Source organism: Eleutherodactylus coqui, chromosome 8, assembly GCF_035609145.1.
Source record: "Eleutherodactylus coqui strain aEleCoq1 chromosome 8, aEleCoq1.hap1, whole genome shotgun sequence".
In the NCBI taxonomy this organism is placed as follows: domain Eukaryota; kingdom Metazoa; phylum Chordata; class Amphibia; order Anura; family Eleutherodactylidae; genus Eleutherodactylus; species Eleutherodactylus coqui.
In genome coordinates this window covers 151,712,149-151,731,224 of record NC_089844.1, presented here as the reverse complement: position 1 = coordinate 151,731,224, position 19,076 = coordinate 151,712,149, and the positions used below count along the sequence as shown (strand labels likewise).

The 19,076-nt window shown below is 44.7% G+C and overlaps 1 protein-coding gene across 4 annotated transcripts in view; it reads right to left on the bottom strand.

Moving 5' to 3' along the window:
* Window positions 1-19,076, bottom strand: part of MPRIP (myosin phosphatase Rho interacting protein) — a 117,523-nt gene that overhangs the window by 22,515 nt on the left and 75,932 nt on the right. For all 4 annotated transcript variants that reach the window (XM_066576700.1, XM_066576699.1, XM_066576702.1 and 1 more), the window contains exons 8-15: window positions 18,689-18,824; window positions 17,109-17,213; window positions 16,111-16,167; window positions 12,725-12,793; window positions 12,556-12,645; window positions 11,085-11,194; window positions 4,839-5,409; window positions 4,571-4,687 (exon numbers count right to left, since the gene is read on the bottom strand). In XM_066576700.1, the coding sequence (XP_066432797.1) occupies window positions 4,571-4,687; window positions 4,839-5,409; window positions 11,085-11,194; window positions 12,556-12,645; window positions 12,725-12,793; window positions 16,111-16,167; window positions 17,109-17,213; window positions 18,689-18,824 (1,255 nt within the window). The remainder of the gene's footprint in view (window positions 1-4,570; window positions 4,688-4,838; window positions 5,410-11,084; window positions 11,195-12,555; window positions 12,646-12,724; window positions 12,794-16,110; window positions 16,168-17,108; window positions 17,214-18,688; window positions 18,825-19,076) is intronic.

The window sequence follows — 19,076 nt, the reverse complement described above, 5'->3', positions numbered from 1 at the left end:
GTGTATGGGTGCTCCTTATGATAGCTGTCAAGCATGTCCTGAAGCTGTTGAAGGCTTTGCGTATACCGATCCTCCAAAGCCTTCATTTCATTTCTGTGAAGGATTTGGTGCTCCCGAATCTGCTCTTGGAACTCGGCCTCCAATTGCTTGATCTTCTCCCAATGAAACCTCTCTGCTTCTTCCCTTTCATGTTCTGAAGCTTGAAGCTTAGTATCCACCTCTAGCTGTTGTGATTTCAGCGCGTTCTCCCTTTCCTTCCAGCTCTCCAACAACTTCTGCATCTCAGTCTTGTATTCACTTTCAAGCTGCGACATTGTTTCTTTGAATTTTAATTCAGCTTCTCCAAGAAATCTCTCGGCATCTTCAGCCTTACTGGCTACAGCAACAGTTGTATTCCTCTCCCTTTCTAATACTTCTGAGAATTCGCTCTGCTTCTGTTGTAGCACCTCCCGGTAGTCCTGATGCACCTTGGACAAGGCTTCAGAGTGAGCAGTGCACAACGCATTGATACTTCTCCTCAAGTCCCTCCGATATTCAAGCCGTGCTTTACAAGTAACATAGCATAGTTGGGCCTGCAGGACAGCATCTTGTATAAGCAACGGCAGAGAACTGCTAGACTGAGCCCCACTAGAAATCTGTTGGTGTGTTTGCAGTAGGGTCTGGATAGCTCCCTGACAGTCATCATGTGACATGGACATTAGGGCACAAGAGATTCTCTTTAGTTCGTCCGCATTTTGCTTTAAATGTAAAGAAAACTCTTCTAAAAACTCTACATTGGTGTTCTCAGAATTGCTCGGTTCGGAGTCATTGATGTAGGGATGTCCCAACGTCTGAGATCCAGTTGGATTTGTTCCCATGTCCTCCACAGATAATCCTTCAAGTGCAGCTTCTGCTTTCTTAAGATCAGCTTCCAGAGCCTTTGATTTCTGAATGGCCAGGGCAAGCTCTGCTTTGAGTAGAGTATTATCCGACAAGGTTTGGATTAGATCAGAACTTGAACTTAGGTATAACTCGGACTGCTTAGGAGCTACCACCCCTTCACCCCCCGCAATAGCTTTCCCGAGATGATCAACCCTATCCCAGAAATCTCTCTCTAGCTTGACTTTCCTCGCAAACATCTCTACCAGATAATCTGTAGAGCAATCTGCCTTCTGCTCACCTTCTTGCACCTGTAAACTAGTTTCAGAGGTCTTTTTCAGGGACTCAACCATTCTATACATTAACTCGGCTTGGAAATTAATTTTTTCGGAAAGTCTATGGATGGGATCCTGTGGAGAATGCAATGTAGATTCAGCTTGGTAACTCTTTTCTAGACCTGGATCTAATGAATCAAGAGCTTTTTGTAAAGAACCGATAATGTCTGACAAACCATGTTTAAGGCTCGACAATGAGTAAGAGACTGGATGTGATTCATCTACATTATGGAGTTTTTTCTGAAGATTGCTACATGTTTCTAAACAGAATACAATTTCTCTTTTGGTCATGTCTGAGGGACAAGTTAGTTTCTCCCTTTGCTTCTCTTCCATCTGTTTTGCCATAGAGTTGACCTGACATATACTAGCTTGGAGCTGCTCTCTAAGACTAGCCTCAGCATTTGCCCACTGTTTGTGCAGAGCCAAAAGAGTGTCTTGGTGATTGGTCTTCTCATTTTCCAGCTTTAGAGTCAGATCTTGTAGATTTTCCTCTGTAAGATATAGTTTACTTTCGAGAGAATGAATAATGGACAAATAACTATCTAAGTCATTATCTCCAGGAGAAGGATATGAAACTATAATTTCAGGTGAAATGTTTCCTTCAAAGGAAGACTGTTTCTGGTTTGGATCAGAGGGAGGACTACTTGTCCACGTTTTCTCAGTGCCATCAAGGGGGGTATATTTCTGACACTGAATACTGGAAAACCGTATTCTCGGTCTTTTCACTCCTGCGTCTTGTTCTGCCGAGTTGGAGGAAGCATTGAGGTCAGCAGTGACCAGTGGCACATCATGGTCAACTTCCATGAGACCATCTCTTAAGACTTCACCAAATATATTCCCACCTTCAGTCTGCAGACACTGCTCCATTTCTGAAATTCTACGTTTTGCCGTCTCTAACTGAAGGTAAACAGACTCAATTTCTTTTGCTTGGACTTCCGAACACAACCCACCCAAGCTTTTCAAGGCCTCTTCCTTGACCTTCAGTTTTGTTTCTGTATCTTCCAAACTGCTCCCCAGTGCGGCCATCTTAATAAGTGCTTCATTAATATCCTGATCTTTTTTCCCCATAAGCCTTCTGTGAGCCTCGTAGACATTTTTCAACTCTTCCTCTTTGGTTCTTAGAGATTCCTGAACCCTTAGAATATCCTCTGTTGATTTCTCCAGTGAACTTCTCAACTGGTTGTACTCCATTTCTTGAACCTGAATTCTGTTTTGCAAACTGGAAATGTCCGAGTCTGAACCAGTGATCTGCTGGACCATTTCTTGACATGTTGTTTGAAGTTGGTCTCGTTCCAACTCCAACTCTTTGATACAGTCTTTTAATTTCTGAATAGCGGTATCCCTCCCTACCAGTTGCTCCTCCATGTGGTGAACGAATACGCTGGCTTCGGCACTATCATTGAGCTTCTCTTTCTGTAAAGCCTCCATCACCTGGTCTTTGTCTTGAAGTTCATCTTCGTATTCTACAAGACGGGCTTCTGTTTCTTTCAAGTTAAGGATCAATAGTTGCTTCTCCTTCTCATAGCTATCTAGCAAATCCTCATAATTCATCTGAAGTCGCTCTTCTGTTAATATTTGAGTGTGTTCACTTGCATCCAGCTGAGCCTGCAGGCTTGCCAGCTTGTCTTGCAACCGTTGCGCTTCTTTTTGATAGTCTTTCTGCAGAGCCTGCTGCATTTCAAGCTCACGAATTTCCTGCCTTTTCTCCAGAAGCAAAGACTCTACTTCTTTGAGCCTCTGCTGGCTGACCTTCAGCTGGGAGCTTAGAGCCACTTCGCTATTTTTCCATTCTTCCAGCATTTCAAGAGCTTTTGCTTTTTCCAAATTTAGGTCTCCTTTCAGCTTAGCCAGAGCTTGCTCCTTAATTGAAAGCTCGGCAGATGCACTACTAAGACGGGCTTGAAGATTCAAAATCTCAGCCTCATGGTGTCGGATGGTGTCCTTGGCTTCTCCATAACTGTGTTTGATACTCTGTAGCTGATGGCTGAGTATTTCCTGACGCTTATGCTGCGCCTCTAGCTCGTTCTGAAGGTCCTCATTGACTTTATGGAGTCTCTGCCAGGCATCCGAAGACGGATCTGCCAATTCAGTCTTAAAGAAATTGATTAAACATGGATATTAGTAGTAACACTCTCATTTGACAAGGCTGAGTGTCACACCTCTGGTCAGAATGGACCATAATAAAAACTCCTTGCCTCTTTTTGCAACTACCTTACGTTTGCAGTTCAAGGCTTTTTTTTTTTTTTTTACTTTTAGGCTGGTTCAGATTGGTTGGAGATTTTGTTGATGAACGTAAAAACAAAAAAAAATATGCATAAAAGATTCTAAAATGGGAGGTGGAGAAAAATGAGATTGAATCTATTGGAGGTGGGCAACAAGGCAGAGGGGGAGGAATGGGAGAAGGGGATGATAGCAGAGCAAAGAAGAACAGCTTGTTGATCAGTATTGTTTTTCTTTAAACAAAAACAATTGTTTTTCTTAGTAAATCACATGAAGCTAACAGAAAATGAAGGTCATCCTATAGCATGCAAAATAAGGAACAAAAATCAAAATATAGTAAATAAAATGTATGATTTTTTTTTTTTATTTCAAGCATTTTTATTATTCTAAAGAGGCAGCAAATTAACCAAAAGCAGGAGGGTATAAAAAAACAAAAAGAACAAAAAAAAAAAAACACGAAAAAACAAAAAGCAACATCTTAAGATTTTAGAGCTGCAAGAGAGCAAATAATAGAAGGTCACTATTGGCATGCAGACGAACATAAATACAGCACAAGGACAAACGAGACGGAGAATTTAGCCTCAACTGCTGAACCTTTTAAAACGCTGGTAGGAAAAGCCCACAGATGTGACACTCAGTGAAATATTAGATGTACACCATGCTTATAAAATGCCACCATGCAGTGCAAGCCACCGAGATGTGTTAGTGAGAAGACCCCTCTGCCCTAATTACAGGCAGAGAGAGAAGATGGACTCAGATGCTTTTAAGATTTGCAGTTGCTGAAATGCAGTAAGTAACAGAGAAGAGATGCCTCGAGTGCTTCAGTCCTTCTAAATGTGCTAACACTACTTATAGAGACCATGATGTAAGGAACTCAAAACTCTACAGAAGCAATGGAGTTCAGCTTGTCTATGGCAAAGTATGAAATACAGCCGAAAAGATGTGACCATAAGGTGGATTTTTACGGTTTATGAATTGTATTACGTAAGAAAGAAGAAGCAAGCTGAAGACCATGAGAAAATATATGTTTGAGAGGAGCATGCTGACCTACGTATAATAATCTACTACTACACCAGTAAACCTCTCCACTGCCAGTAGAGCTGTTCCAAAGTGGCAATGGACAGGTTTAGCAGAACGTTAGGTGGTGCCATGGGTACCTGTAACACGTATCCATCTCGGGCATTGTGTTGTTGCTCCAAAGCTTCCTTGAGTCGCTGTTGCAGTACTAGGTTTTCGGCGAGGAGGTCAGACACTTCTTTCTGACTCTGCTCCAGCTATAGCATGTATGGGAAAAGAATAAAGAGGACACCGATCATTTCAACTGGTTTTGCGGGTGTTTCTAGATGCAGAATTTACACAGAAGGCATGGGAGGAGCACGCATGTACAATTTTGGGGACAGCTCGTTTGAGAACCTAGCTTTTTACCTGCTTTTCCAAGAGGACTGTGATGTCTTCAGCAGTGCGTTTGGAGGACGTATTGGATAAAGGCAGCGGAGCAATGGGTATTTGCTTTTCTTCCCTTAGTGGAGTGGTTTCTACTTGTTGCCAGCGCTGCTCAATTTCCACTTGAACATTTGGCTTCACGTCAATGGAATCAGATGAGGCGGGTCCTTTGTCTACCTCCATGCACGAAGATTCTTCACCAGTAGACTCCTCCACCGAATCTGAGCTCTCAAACCTTTTCCTGCGTTCTTCTCTCCGCCGAGTTCGTTCCCTTTCCAGCTCCGCTAGATCATTCTTGGAGTCAGTGGTGTCATAGCAAGAATTCGATTTTGTGACCTCAGCTGCTTGAGCCCGCTCCTGAGCCAGTGCCTGTTGAATGGGTCGAAACTCTGCCCAGTCAAAGGTTTTGGAACGGCCTTCTCTTCTTCTCTCCCGTGCCCGGCTCCTCTTCTGCTCTCCATCTGCATCCAAGTGCTCTGTATCCTGCTTTTCACTTTGAATGGAACTGGGGACGTACGAAGATGCAGTTTTACTCTTCTCCTCGGGCAAAGAGCTGTTGATAAAAAACACATGAGGTTAAAATGGATAGGTCCACCATACTCACACACAAAGAAAACTTTACCTCAAGAGACCGCAAAAGCTAGGATAGTGCAGGGCAGGAGTTAGCAGGCAGTAAGTATTTCCAAGTTTACAAAGTATTGCAATAAATTCATATTTTACAAGAGAAAAGGTATAAAGAAAAAAAAAAATCTAAGTTTTTGAAAGGAGGAAAGCTGGTCTTCATAAAAAGAAACAAAATAAGAGGATACAGCGGAGGACATGATATGTAGGTAAAAATATATAGTGCATCAAAGATAGAAAAACGTCAAGTATAGGGTAGGTTATACTATATAAAGTATATTCTTTGGAAATCCAGGTCCAGTACTATTGTGGAACAGGTTCCTTGAAGTGTGCACCACTTGTGAGTCTTCTAGACATTCTTCCCTACATGTTTTTGCCATTAGAAATTGCTCTCTCCTTGACCAAGGAAATTCCATCATAAACGTATAGACTGGCCAAAGTGATGCTTCCAGTAGACATATACTAACTTGTTTTTAAGGTTATGGGAATTCTAACCTTCAAAGCCAGTTTTTGGTGAACGGATTGGCTTCATTGTAATGCACATCAATTTAATCTACACTGAATGCCACTTTATTAGAGACATTGGCCCTTTCTCGTCCGTATCATTGGGGGACACAGCTGAAGACAGTGGGTATAGCTACTGTCATTAGGAGGCAGACACCAAGTAGAAAGTGTTTAGAAAGTGTTAACTCCTCCTACTAGCTATACTTCCCTACAGGACCAGTCTAACTAGTTTTAGCTTAGTGTCCATAGGAGGCAGACCTGGCTCTTGCCAGTCTTCAACTACCTCTTGGATTCAGGGAGGCAGGACTCTCCCAGTTATCTTATCAAAGAGGAACAAACAGAATGGCGTTAACCATGCTGTTATCCGTTATAACCTAAGGAAAAAAAAGGAGGTACATCCCAGCCTTAACTTGGACGTGACGAGCCAGCTATAGTGTCCCCCTTTTTTACTGAAGCACTTCCTTCCTACTTAGTCAGGTGAGATAGGGGCACACACTGCTGAAATTAAGGAATCTGTATTCTTTCTTCTCCTAGGAGGTAAGCATCTATCCTGCTGAGAGATGAGCATTTTCTCCCTTTTCCCTTTCTTTCCTGGCTTCCCAGTAGGCTGTACTGGTGCCTTTATGTTTCTTTTTTTTTTTTAGGGCTTTTTTCCAAGCAGTTACAAGGTTCTTTTCGCCAGTCCACTATGTCCTTTTCCTTGAATCGGTGTGGGAACCCGTGCCCATGAACCTGTTTTATAGCGCCCACTGTGGTAGCTGGGTGCAGCAAGGAGATTCTCACACTCAGTGGGAGCTTATTTCACAGCTGCATTTTTTTGCTGCACAATGCCACTGGCAGTTTCTGTACTCACTGGCGCTCCTTGGCCAATGTTAAAAATTTAGGTCCTGGATTCAGGCCTAGGCAGGACGCTCCCAGGACATGGTCGCAGAGGGGTGTGGTGGTGGAGGACTCATCGGGTATGCAGGTGGGAAACAATGGAGGCAGGGCTTCCTCTGTTCTTCACCAATGCCTGCACAGCGGTCCTCGGTTTCTGGGCGCACAATTTCCACCCTCACATCCTGTCTCTAGGTCCTTCAACTTTACTTTTCTTCACAAGGTATTGCTGGGACCTGCGATACCAAACGCTTCTCTGCTCATGAGATTATTATCACACAACGCTGCTCCGGACCAGGTAAGCTCTGCCTGGCGGCTAGTTTTTCTGCGCTATTGCCTCTCCTGCAGTAATCTATATTACAGTAATTTGTACAATTGCTGTTTTAGCATCATGTCCGACTCCAGATTGGAAGACTCCAGATAGAGGCTAGCCAGAGCCACATATTAGGCGTTCTCTCGCAGTAATACTAAAACTCTTAGAGCCTCTACTGCTATTTTAGAATGTCTATACCATTTTGACAGTCAATCTGGTCAAAATGTGTCCAATGGAGATGACCTAGTTGCTCAGGATTCTGTCCGATGTAGACCACAGAAGAGAACTAGGCCCTCCCATTCAAGGGGATTGTCTAGATCTCATGCATCACCATCCAGTTTAGTTCTTCCTGAACAGAGATCGCCATCTCCCTCCAGAGACATTAACCAGTTAGAGGGCGAACTCTTGAGTCCCATTCTGATCTGGATCAAGAACAGGCTTCAAAAAATTTCCACTATGGTGGATAACCTGATAGTTACCATAACGAATAACTTTCAAATCACAGATTAGACTCCTGCTACGTTTTTTTCATTTAGACATCCAAAGCTTTCTCTAAAAAGGTATTTACTCCTCATGAAGAGTTTGAGGACACACTGAACAAGAAATGGAGCATTCCCAATAAACGCTTCACTAAACCTAGGCGTCTAGATACCATGTATCCTTTTCTGGATGATTTAGTAAAGAACAGTGGTCATCTTCACCAGCAATAGATCCACCAGTGTCCTGTTTGGCAAAACGCATTACTCTCCTTATGGCTGACACTTCGTCTTTTCAAGAAAAGGAAAATTGAGTCACTAGCCAAAACTTCCTTTGAGGCTGTGGGGTTCGCACTCAGGACGGTTTTCGCCTCTACTTGGGTCAGTAAGGAAACTACTGAATGGGCTTAAAAAAACTACACCAAGGTATTCTTTACGGAGCTTCTCCGAAAGAATTAGAGAATATGGTGCAACAGCTCAAGCAAAGCTTCCCTTGATATGGCTAGCTTGCACGTTGGCAGCTTTGGTAATCACACACTGCAGTCTGTCTAAATCCTGGGACGCAGATGCTTCTTCTATGGAGTCCTTAACAGGTCTTCCATTTGTTGACTGTAGACTTTTCAGCGGCAGATTTGATTAAATATTTTTGGAAGGCTACAGGGGGTAAAAGTTCTCACTTACTACAAGACAGACCTCGACATACAAGAGCGTTGCAAAGAGAACTAATCCATTTTTGTTTCCTCCATCGCTCTAACTCCCGAAAGTCAGATAGTAAAAAAGCCACGCAGGAACAGAAGCATAAGCTCTCAGTTAAAACGAGACCATCCTGACATCCCTGTTTCCAGGCCTCCAAGGTTTCTTTCACTAAATCATCGGGATTTAGGGCAGCCCATATGATCCATCCAGGTTGGGGGACAGATTATTCCTATTCAGGGAAACTTGGTTCCCCCATGTTTCAGACGCTTGGGTTCAGGAAGTTGGGTCTTCAGTTTATACTATAGAATTTTCGGCTCCACCTCCAGCTCGTTTCTTCAGTACTAGAATTCCAAGGTCTCCTTCAAAAGCCAAAGTCTTTCTTTGGGCAATAGACAATCTGTCCGCTCAAGGTGTCATCGTTCGTGTTCCTCATTCTCAACATTTTGCAGGTTTCTATTCAAATCTTTTCTTTGTACCCAAGAAGGGTAGCTCTATTAGACCAATTCTAGATCTGAAGAAGCTGAATCAGTATGTAAATCAGTATGTAAAAGTCTAACATTTTCACATGAGACACACTTTTACTGGTGTGAACGCCGCAATTTTCATACTATGCGTTTTTTATCCCAGCTCCTGTCATTTCTATAGGAGGGTCGGGATATGGGATTGAGTCTCAGTTCCTTAGAGAGTTAAATATTCGCACTACCTATACTTTTCCAAAGCCCATTGGCCTCAAAGTCGTCTATCTGTACTTTTCTACAGGGGGTCACTTATGCTGCTCCTACTTATCGTTCACGTCTCTTCTTAGGACCTTAATCTTGTCCTGGACGTGTTGCAGGTTCATCTATTTGAACCGCTAAGAGAAGTTTGAGCTTGTTTGTTGACTGGAAAGGGGGCCTTCCTGGTAGCGGTCGCATCAATCCAACGGGTTTACGAGCTCGTAGCTTTGTCATCCACGCCCCCATTCACCATCTTTCATCGGAACAGAGTGGCCCTGCGTCCACTGCCTTCCTTCTCAAGTTGGTATCAGCATTCCACGTCAATGAAGACTCTGTTCTGCCTTCATTTTGTTCATTCGAAGTTCATCTGAGAGAACACACACTTTCACAGACTGAATCTTGTGCGAACCTTGCAGATCTACCTTTCTCAAACGGCATCATTCAGATGCTCCAAGTCTCTGTTCGTGATTTCTGATGTCCAAAGACATGGTCTTGCAGCATGCAAAGTTGTCCTTTTTGCTGGATCCAATCAACAGTGGCTATGCAGGTGTGTAAGGCCACTATTTGAACCTCTTTGCACCCGTTTTCAAAGTTTTACCAGGTGCATACTTTTGCATTCGCAAATGCCTCACTTGGTCGAAGACTTTTACAAAATGGCTGTAAGCTGACCACATGCGTCGTTCTACAATCTTCCCACCCTTGAGGGACTTTACTGAAATGTCCCATGGTCTTCAGCTGTGTCACCCAAAGATGCAGACAAGAAATCAACATTTTTGTACTTACTGTAAAATCTCTTTCTTATCTCGTTCACTGGTGGGGAAAGGTTGGGGGGGACGACTCCAGTGGGCAAAAATTGTGTCACTGAGTAGTAAAAAAACATCACCTGATCGGATGAATCCAGACTTCTGTTGCCCCGTGCTGATGGGAGCCAGAATTTGGCACAAGCGGAATAAATAGCTGACCCCTTTCTGTCGGATGTCAATAGCTTAGGTTGATGGAGAAGGAGTTACGGCGTAGGGAGTGATTTATTGGCGCACCCCTGAGGATGTACACCATGATAAAATGCTGTGGTTCTGAAAGCCAAAGGAGGTCCACCACACTTCTACATGGGTGTCTCAAATAAAGTGGCCATTCGGTGTACATAACATATCTGTCCCGACTGTGGGAGGCAGAAGATATACTCTAGAGATTGCAACCAGCTTGCTTCAACCAAGTAACGAGCTGATCCAAACCAAAGCCCGCAGATGGCTTGATGTAGTAGGGGCTTCCAGTGCAGTCTGTCCATGCCAAAAGATTGTATCGGAGTAGAAGACAGGGATAAAATAAAAGAACGTCATGCATATCGGAACAAGATGGGGAAGTCGCCTAGATAGAATGAGAAGTAACACGCCTCCGATATTTGTGCTGCAGGAGTGTGGCGGCAGAGCAGGCCGATCATTAATGCCATGCCAGGATGTGGTGACATTGCATACAAGCAACAAGCGGGAACAGGCCACCTGTTTTGGTACATTATTTTGCCGCGAAGGAACCATGTAACCCTATATCCCTTAACCATAACCATTTTCTACGCACAGTGGAGGAAGCCATTCTGTTGGCTCAGTATTCATAACCGGAAACAAATTGGGGGGGGGGGGGGGCAGAAAATGGCAAGTATGGCAGCCTCCACTGGGCGCAGGTGACTGGAAGAACCTTGGGACGTGAGAAGCATAGCATGCAGTGAACGACAACGAATACAAACCACAAGACGTTTATACAGGAGAGAACACAGCTTTCCAACCTTGGCTTCAGCACAGACAGTTTCAGAGAGAAGCTTTTCCTGGGGTTTGCATGGAAATTAAAGAGATGGCGAAATGAGAAGAGGAAGAAGGGAAAGGGCAGGCGACAGAAGTCGGGACATGAAGGCTTCACTTAAGAGAAATATAAAAATGGGAAAGTTGATGATCCTCAAGTCTACTTCGTTGTTTAGAAGTTTGGTTGACATGATTGGAATCAAGCAGAGATGCATCACCCTACAGGTGGTCCTCACCTAGTGACATCGGGGGCCGTGTTGGGTCGTACATGTTTCATGATGGTCTGTATCCAGTTCCGACGAATGCCGGAGGTCATTGCAGACAGAGTGAACTCCCCTTCTTTTGTCTAATCAAATCAAAAAAAAAAAGACTTATGGTTATGAGATTATAAGATGCCATTGGGTTATCATGGCAGCCCAGGGCCTTCTGAAGGCCCCCAGGGCTGCTGTGTATGTTTAGTTGTTAAGACAGGCATGTGGGCTGTCTCAATAGTATGTTGGCAGAAACACCATATATTGCAATATTGAAGTATTGCAGTATATGGTATGAGTGATCAAACGATCACAAGTTCAAGTCCCCTACGGGGACTACAAAAAAAAAGAAAAAAAAAGTTCAGATAAGCAAAACAATTTTGTTTATTACGGTAAAAAATAAAGGGTACTGAAATTAAAAAATATCCCTTTTCCTGTATTTATAATTAAGAAAAACACATTTAGTATCGCCGGATCCATAAACATTTGATCTATCAAAGTAATGCATTATTTATCCGGCACAGTGAAATGTTCTCCGGAAAAAATATATATACACAATGCCAAAGCTGTTATTTTTGTGTATGCCATAAAAAAGACCCAACATAGCAGAATTGCAATTTTTTTTTCCTTTTTACTCCAGTTAGAAAAGTTTTTTTTTGTGGCACAACAGATAGTACCAATGAAAAGTGCATCTCGGCCTGTCACCAAAAAGCTTTTATGTAGCCAGGCTGATGGAAAAATAAAAAAAAGTTATGACTTTTAAAAAAAATGGGGATAAAAAACAAAAAGGAAAAAACTGCCGCATCTTTATGGGGTTAAAGTACTATAACCAACAAGGTACCTCCATGCACAAAAATGAACACATGCATAACACTGCAGAGGTCTATTTGTATATGGAAGAGTGTCAAAAAAGGAGGGGGGGGGGGGGGTCTGTTATTTTCTATAGCACCAACTTATTCCGCAGCGCTTTCAGATAATTACCCCCCCCCCCCAGCAAGCTGGGTGCTCATTTTATCGACCTCAGATGGATGGAAGGCTGAGTCAACCTTGAGCCGGCTACCTGAACCAAGCAGCAATTGAACCCGCAACCTTCAGGTCATGAGCGAGAGCTTAGGCCTGCATACTGCTGCATTAACACTCTGCCTAACGCAAGGTCAAAAGAAAGCAGCTACATCACATGGGTCAGCAGAAACAATGCATATAAATGCAACAAGATCAGCAGTGCAGCGGCTCATCAGCTCTACGTCATCCACACTACAAACAACGTTTCCAACTGCATTGTGCCGATTCAGCACAACGTCTTCAATTCGTGTTCCTACGCCTGATCACTTGTCTTCCATTACCCTGCGGATTGCCCCTCGCTCTCTCTTCCAAGAGTTCGATCCCCCATGAAACCTCCGGCACACATCTGCCTGTAGATTCAACTTTTGATACCAGCAAGAAAATTGTGCCTTACGTGAATCTGGAAGCCATAGTTCCTCTGGACCGGATATTCGGTGACATCGAAACAGGTGGACAAATCAATTTCCCCATCCAAGTCAGCAGCCTGAGCAACAGAAAAAGGAAGGACTGAGTGGCTGATTAACAGCATAGTACTAAGAGTAGACTGCTGGGTTGTCGCTCACCTCTTCCGCCACCGAGTCTCGGTAATATCTCAGGTTCTGGTCAGTCAGCACAAACCAGTGCTTCTTCCACTGAAACACATAAGAGGTCGTTAGCATGCAAAGCACTCTAGAACCATGTTCATGCTATTCCATTATATGCAACTACAAAAACTATACTTTTGGGACATTTTATTGAAAACCTTTAAAGTTCGGGAGAATCAGATCAATTCTAATAGCCCAGAAAAAACCAGGCACTACCTGACTTGACCAGCAGGTGTCACTGCAACCATTTCCAAAGCTGTACAAGCGCTTATTGCCGTATATGTGCAGAAATATTACATCATAGCCGTCTATTATAGATAACAGAGGGGGGGGGGGGGGGAGCTGCCGGCGTCAAGACTAGCCGTACAAGCCCTAGATGATACAGCACTCCGTGTAGCTTGTAACACGTCAGTGACATGCACCTGCGTGTCTGTGGATTTTTATAGTAAAGTGCCACATGATCCCTTTGTGCAACGCCAAGCCTTATTGTTTGTGGAAGCACACTACTCTGAACATTAATGAAGATCACTTTCTAAACTGTCCGATTCTGTACAGTATTCTATTAGATGGGTTGGCTCCATGCAAGAGGTGAACCATCTGCGTGCACCATTAAGTGAGCGCAGCTCTAAACAAAGGGCTGAGGCGGCTTTGTAGCTCTCAGCAGGAGTCATGTGAGGACACAGGTGACTGCAGCCAATAAAGGTGCAAACCCATTGTTTAATCTGTCCCGGAACAATGCAGAGAACCCCTGTCCAACCGACTTGCACATCAGGATTTCATTTGATGGCGTCCGTAGACAATAAAGCAATAAGGATTGAATGGAAGAAAGGAAACGGAGGTAGGAGGATATCCCCCAAAATAGAGCCTTGTTTGTGCTCCCAGCAAATGTTAAATCCATCTGACCGAGGCAGCCAACGCTGTAACCGGACGCCTCCCCATCTCCCAGTAACCCGGCGTCCCGCGGGGGCCCCAGCTGGCAGCTGTAATAAGGTCATGATGTAAGTACACTTCCCCTATTCCTCTGCTTGTAAACAGAGTCTGCATAACTTCCAGATCGCATCACAACAAGCACAACCTCAGCCCGCCGAGCGCTGCCCGCTGCCGTACCAGACCTAACACAGGCAGCCGCTGGTAGAGAAAACCACAAGTGCTGGCGGGCTACCGGCCACACCGTCAGCTGCAAAAATGGGGACTCCTGATGAAGTGACATGACCAGTACTAACAGGACTGGCAAACGTCCAGCCACAAGTAGAGATGAGTGGCGAACACTTCTAGGAAGAACATCAATCAACGTGAGCCAAGAGCCTTCTCTTCATCCCCAGTAACCTTCTGATGCTGAGGACGGGCATACTTATTACTGACCAGCCATGATCACTTCTCAACAAGATGTAGGCACTTGGGTAGAAAAGCTGCAGACAATTAGCACAGGCTGGCTGAACACAGGCATATTTGCATTGCTGAACCCGGAGCGGGTGTCCGCCTACAGATCCCGCGGCAAATACTGTCCATAACATGAGATGGAAAACCGCTTTTTTCTATACACGAGCAGAAATCAATTGTGAAAAGAAGGAGGAAAAAAAAAAAAACAACTGGTATGCACGGATGCCGGCTGGGCACAAAGTCTGATACCGCTGCGTGCTCCCGCATGCGGAATCTGATCCAATCGTGTGCAGCCGGCCTTAGGCCCCCTGTCCACAGCAGTGTTTTCGCCGGCGGTAAACCGCCCGACGACGCTTCCCATAGCATTGCTATGGAAAGCGCCGGCACCTGTCCACAGGCGGAGAATCATTGCGATTCTATGCTCACGGCGGGCAATTTGCAGCATGCTGTGAATTACCCCGATTCTCTGCGGTCAGCCTATCTATTATATAGGGCTGACCAGCGGAGAGCGGTGGCGGCACCTGCTCCTGGGCGGCGGCTCCCGCGGCGGAGCTTCGCTGTGGGATACCGCATCGCCCGTGGACAGCCGGCCTAAGACTGATTTTAGGCGGACGACTGTCGGATACTCTAACACAAGAGTGATGGTCGCTCAGTGAATGGAGGCGGAGTGCGCCGAACATGTCTTCCAGCCACCCAACTTCATTCACTGCAAACAGGCGGACATCAAAGATGAAGAACTGGCCGTTCCTACTGAGCGAGACGGCGTCCGCTAGTCATTTCATTGCAGTGAGCCGAAACCGAACAAATAGCAACTGCTGAGCGTTTACACAGGCAGACAGTCTGTAATTAGTCTTTGCAGCGATTATTTGGCCCGTGTTAAATTCCCCTAATGTTAATGTGAAGTACATGTCAAACAGGACTAGAGATGAGCGAGCGTACTCGGAAAAGCACTACTCGCTGGAGTAATTGGCTTTATCCGAGTATCGCTGTGCTCGTCCCTGAAGATTCGGGTGCCGGCACGGAGCGGGGAGCTGCAGGGGAGAGCGGGGAGGAACGGAGGGGAGATCTTTCTCTCCCTCTCTCCCGCCCGCTCTCCCCTGCTCCCCGCTGCAACTCACCTGTCAGCCGCAGCGGCACCCGAATCTTGAGACCCGAGCACAGCGATACTCGGATAAAGCAAATTACTCGAGCGAGTAGTGCTTATCCGAGTACGCTCGCTCATCTCTAAACACGACCTAAAAGGTTATCGGCTAAAGGAAAAACCGTCCACTGGGCGGGAATGACAAGCTAGCCTCCGGAGATGTGCAAAAATGCTGGTTATCTCGTTCACTGACTGCATAACCGATACGACTTAAGGGCGATTGTACATGGAGTCAGAAATCATTCAAACGAGCGAACGGCGATGGAGTCATTGGCTTTACAATGCAGTCACTTCACGCACAGGTAATAGTTCACTTTTTTTGTACATCGCTCGTCCGATGTGCCAGGCAATGGGAACGACTACTTTTTACATGTAAATGACTAAATAATGACTTCTGTCTGCATAAAACGGGAAAACAGATTTTTCACACATCGTTACCTTCATCTTCTGTGCATGTGCAAAAAACGAATGTCGCGAAAGTGAAAAACGGACACTGACAAAGCATATAACTGCGACACGGACATCTACATGAACTGAAATGGCTCGTGTGAATAAGGCCATTTAGTTACATTGCCAACTCAAGTGCTGCAGTAGTAATACTTGACAATGCAGCACATTTTGGGCTGTTCTCCCCAAAATTCCCTTCCCTGGTAAAAGGTGTTGTGCTCTCCCACAATTGCAGTGTCCAGCTAAGTGTCAAGGCATGGCATGTCCAGCCTGGCAGCTAGCACTAATGCCACCACCTGTGCCCGGCAGCCACTTATATCTCCCCAATGAAACCGCATTCAGCTGATGACTACATAGCTATTCTAGTCCCAGCGGCGCTCACGTGGTCACAGCTCACCTGTCCGTCCTGATACTGCTTGGTCAACCAGCCCTTCTTGAAGTTTAAGAGATCAGGCTGCAGAAAGACAAGATGGAAGTTACTATTCCAGGTGCATTTGGTGTTTTGTTAATACAAGTACCTAAAAAGCTTCAAACAAGCAAGTGATCTGGAAAGTCATGGCATGAAGGCTTTTATGGGTGCAGCACTACAGCCATGGTCTTCATGCTGGGTGCCCCGAGAGTATCAGAGACTACCAACCTGCTCTCTTCCTACCAGTTTCATGACTACGGTCCACTCGGGTACTCCGTGGCTGAGTATCACCTCCGCTTTTTAAATATATAGGGCGGTCATGTGACTAGGACCTTAGAATAACCCTCCAATTCCCAAGGATACCAAAATACATTTAGAAATTGAAGATTTAAATGGGAGAGGGTAGGGGGGCGAGGGGAATCTGCCAAATTAAAAAAAGGATTCTTTTCACCAACCAATGACCCTGTCAGCAAGGTTCGGGGCTGAATTAGGGTCTTATTTAAATAGCAGCAGGACTGAAATGCACAGACGTTTGGATGGGCGCCTCATGAGTGCAGCTATTTGCGAGTCTTGACTATACGAGCCAGACGTGCCCAAGATATCTTTATATAAGAAAACACTTATGGAACAAAGAGCCCCTTCTAGCAAGGACTCCATCGGATGACAAGACTAGAAGTCCATGTGACAGATGGAGAACAGCTGTGCTCAAACTTTCTGTAGGAGCCGAGACAATGAGATGGTCACGCACCGACGGAGGAGGAGGTATGTATGAGACGGTAACGCTGCATAGGAACTGTGGGGAAGATTTATAAAACAGTCTAAAATGAAAACGTTCTCTTGCCCACAGCAGCCAATCACGGAGCAGCTTTCATTTTTCAAAGGCAAAGTATGGAATGAAAGCAGAGTTGTGATTGGTTGCTTTGGGCAACAAGAACCGTTTTCATTTGAGACAAGTTTCATAAATCTCCCCCAGTGTGTTCACTCACCGTCATCGAGGATTCTGTGGACCGGCGATCCAAGGACTTTGCCCTTCGGTACGGTGAAATAGGGGAAGCTGAAACATCAGGAATAGAGGCGCCCCCTGCATCATCCTAATGAGAGGGATACAAAGCAAAGGTAAGTCTGCAGAATGAAGTAAGAAGCCGGGCAGAAAAGTAAAAAAGGCAAATCTGGAAAGTGTCACAGTTACACCGCCCTACAGGTGGAGTATGCCTGGAACAAGAGCCATAAGCTGCACCCGCCAAGCCAACCTCAACTCATAGGCTGTGGAAGATACTGGGAGAGCAAGGAAATCACTTCTGGACTGCAGTTGGATGACCACACGTCCAAGGGGAAAGAGCTTAACCCCTTAAAGACATGCCCCCCCACCTAATTTTTAGTTTTTCCTCCCCCTTTTAAAAAATCATAACTCTTATTTATCTGTCTGAGGTTTTTTTTGGGGGGGGGGGACGAGTTGTATTTTTTAATGGTACTTTTTAATACACCATGTAATGTACTGAAGATCTTTAAAAAGTCTAAATGGAGTGAAATGGGGGGAAAAAAACTAAATTCCGCCATCTTTGGGTGCGTCTGGTTTCTACGGCGTACAGACTGCAACAAAAATGACCTGATAACTTGACTCTGTGGGTCAGTACGGTGACTACAACATAGCTGTGCGAGGGCTGGTTTTTGTGGGACGTCCTGTAGTTTCTGTTGTTACCACTCTGGAGTACATACGACTTTTTAAATCGCTTTTTATTACATTTTTTTTTTCTTGGAGATGGCATGCCCCAAAAAAAGAAGAATTCTGGCGGTGTTTTTTTTCCCTGGACGACGTTCACCGTGCGGGGTAAATAATGCGTTACTTTGATAGGTAGAACTTTTATGGACGCAGCGATAACAAATATGTATTTTTGTTTTCGTATTTAGATTCATTTATTACAATTTATTTTGTTTTTTTTTTACATAATTTGTAAAACTTTTTTAAACTTATTTTTACTTTATTTTTTTTTCTAGCCCCCAAAGGCAAAATGAACATGCAGTGCTTTGATTGCTCCTGTAGTATGATGTAATGTCATAGTATGCCATCATACTGCGATTGAACAGGCATTCTATCAAGCCACCCCAAGGGTATGGCTTGATAGGCATTCTACTATAACAGTTCTGGGGCCTTTTAGAAGGCCCCTGGATGCAATGACACCCACACAGCAACCCGCAATCTCATCACGCTGGGGAGGCGGGGGCCCACGGGACATCGGCCGGGGAATTGAAATGCCGCCGTCAGAACCGACAGCTGCATTTGAAAAGGTTAAAAGCTTCGATGAGCCGCTTATTGGAGCTGTTGCAGACAGGCAGCGGCTGAAAGAAACAGTGCCCACATTATATGGAGAGATCGCCACGTGATCTCTCTGCTTACATACCCCAACGCTGCAGGACGTAACAGTATGTCCTATGGCGTTAAGAGGTTAAAAAACAAACAAACATGTCCATCCAATTGATCCCATTTATCCTGTAAGAAACACCCGTCCACCAAATGAGAAGCAACTTTCCCTTGTTCACTAAAATCCCCAATTCTAATGTTCCTCACCCTTTTCCTTGGAAAGGTGCGCTTCTCACTGCGGCCCTGCCGAGCCTCATTGCTTGGGATGGAGGAACAGCTTGTCTCCATGTGTTCTGCCTTCTCAATGTCCAAAGCTTCAAACTTCTCAATGACCAGAGAACGCCTGAGAGAAGAGGGAGAAAAAAACGAGAGGAGCTAAAAAATCAACGTAGATATAAAGAAAAAAATAATCTATATATTCAGTAACAGGTGCGCTAGATTAAAACTAGCTAAGGCTTCCCTTGAGGCCGTAAACATAAGCAATGCCATATAAAGACTGTTTACCCCCATCCATTAGGGTTCCTATCAAGCTATATTGTTTGAGAGATCTCAGGCGATCCTGGATAATAGACATTGCCCGGATCTTGTATAGTGA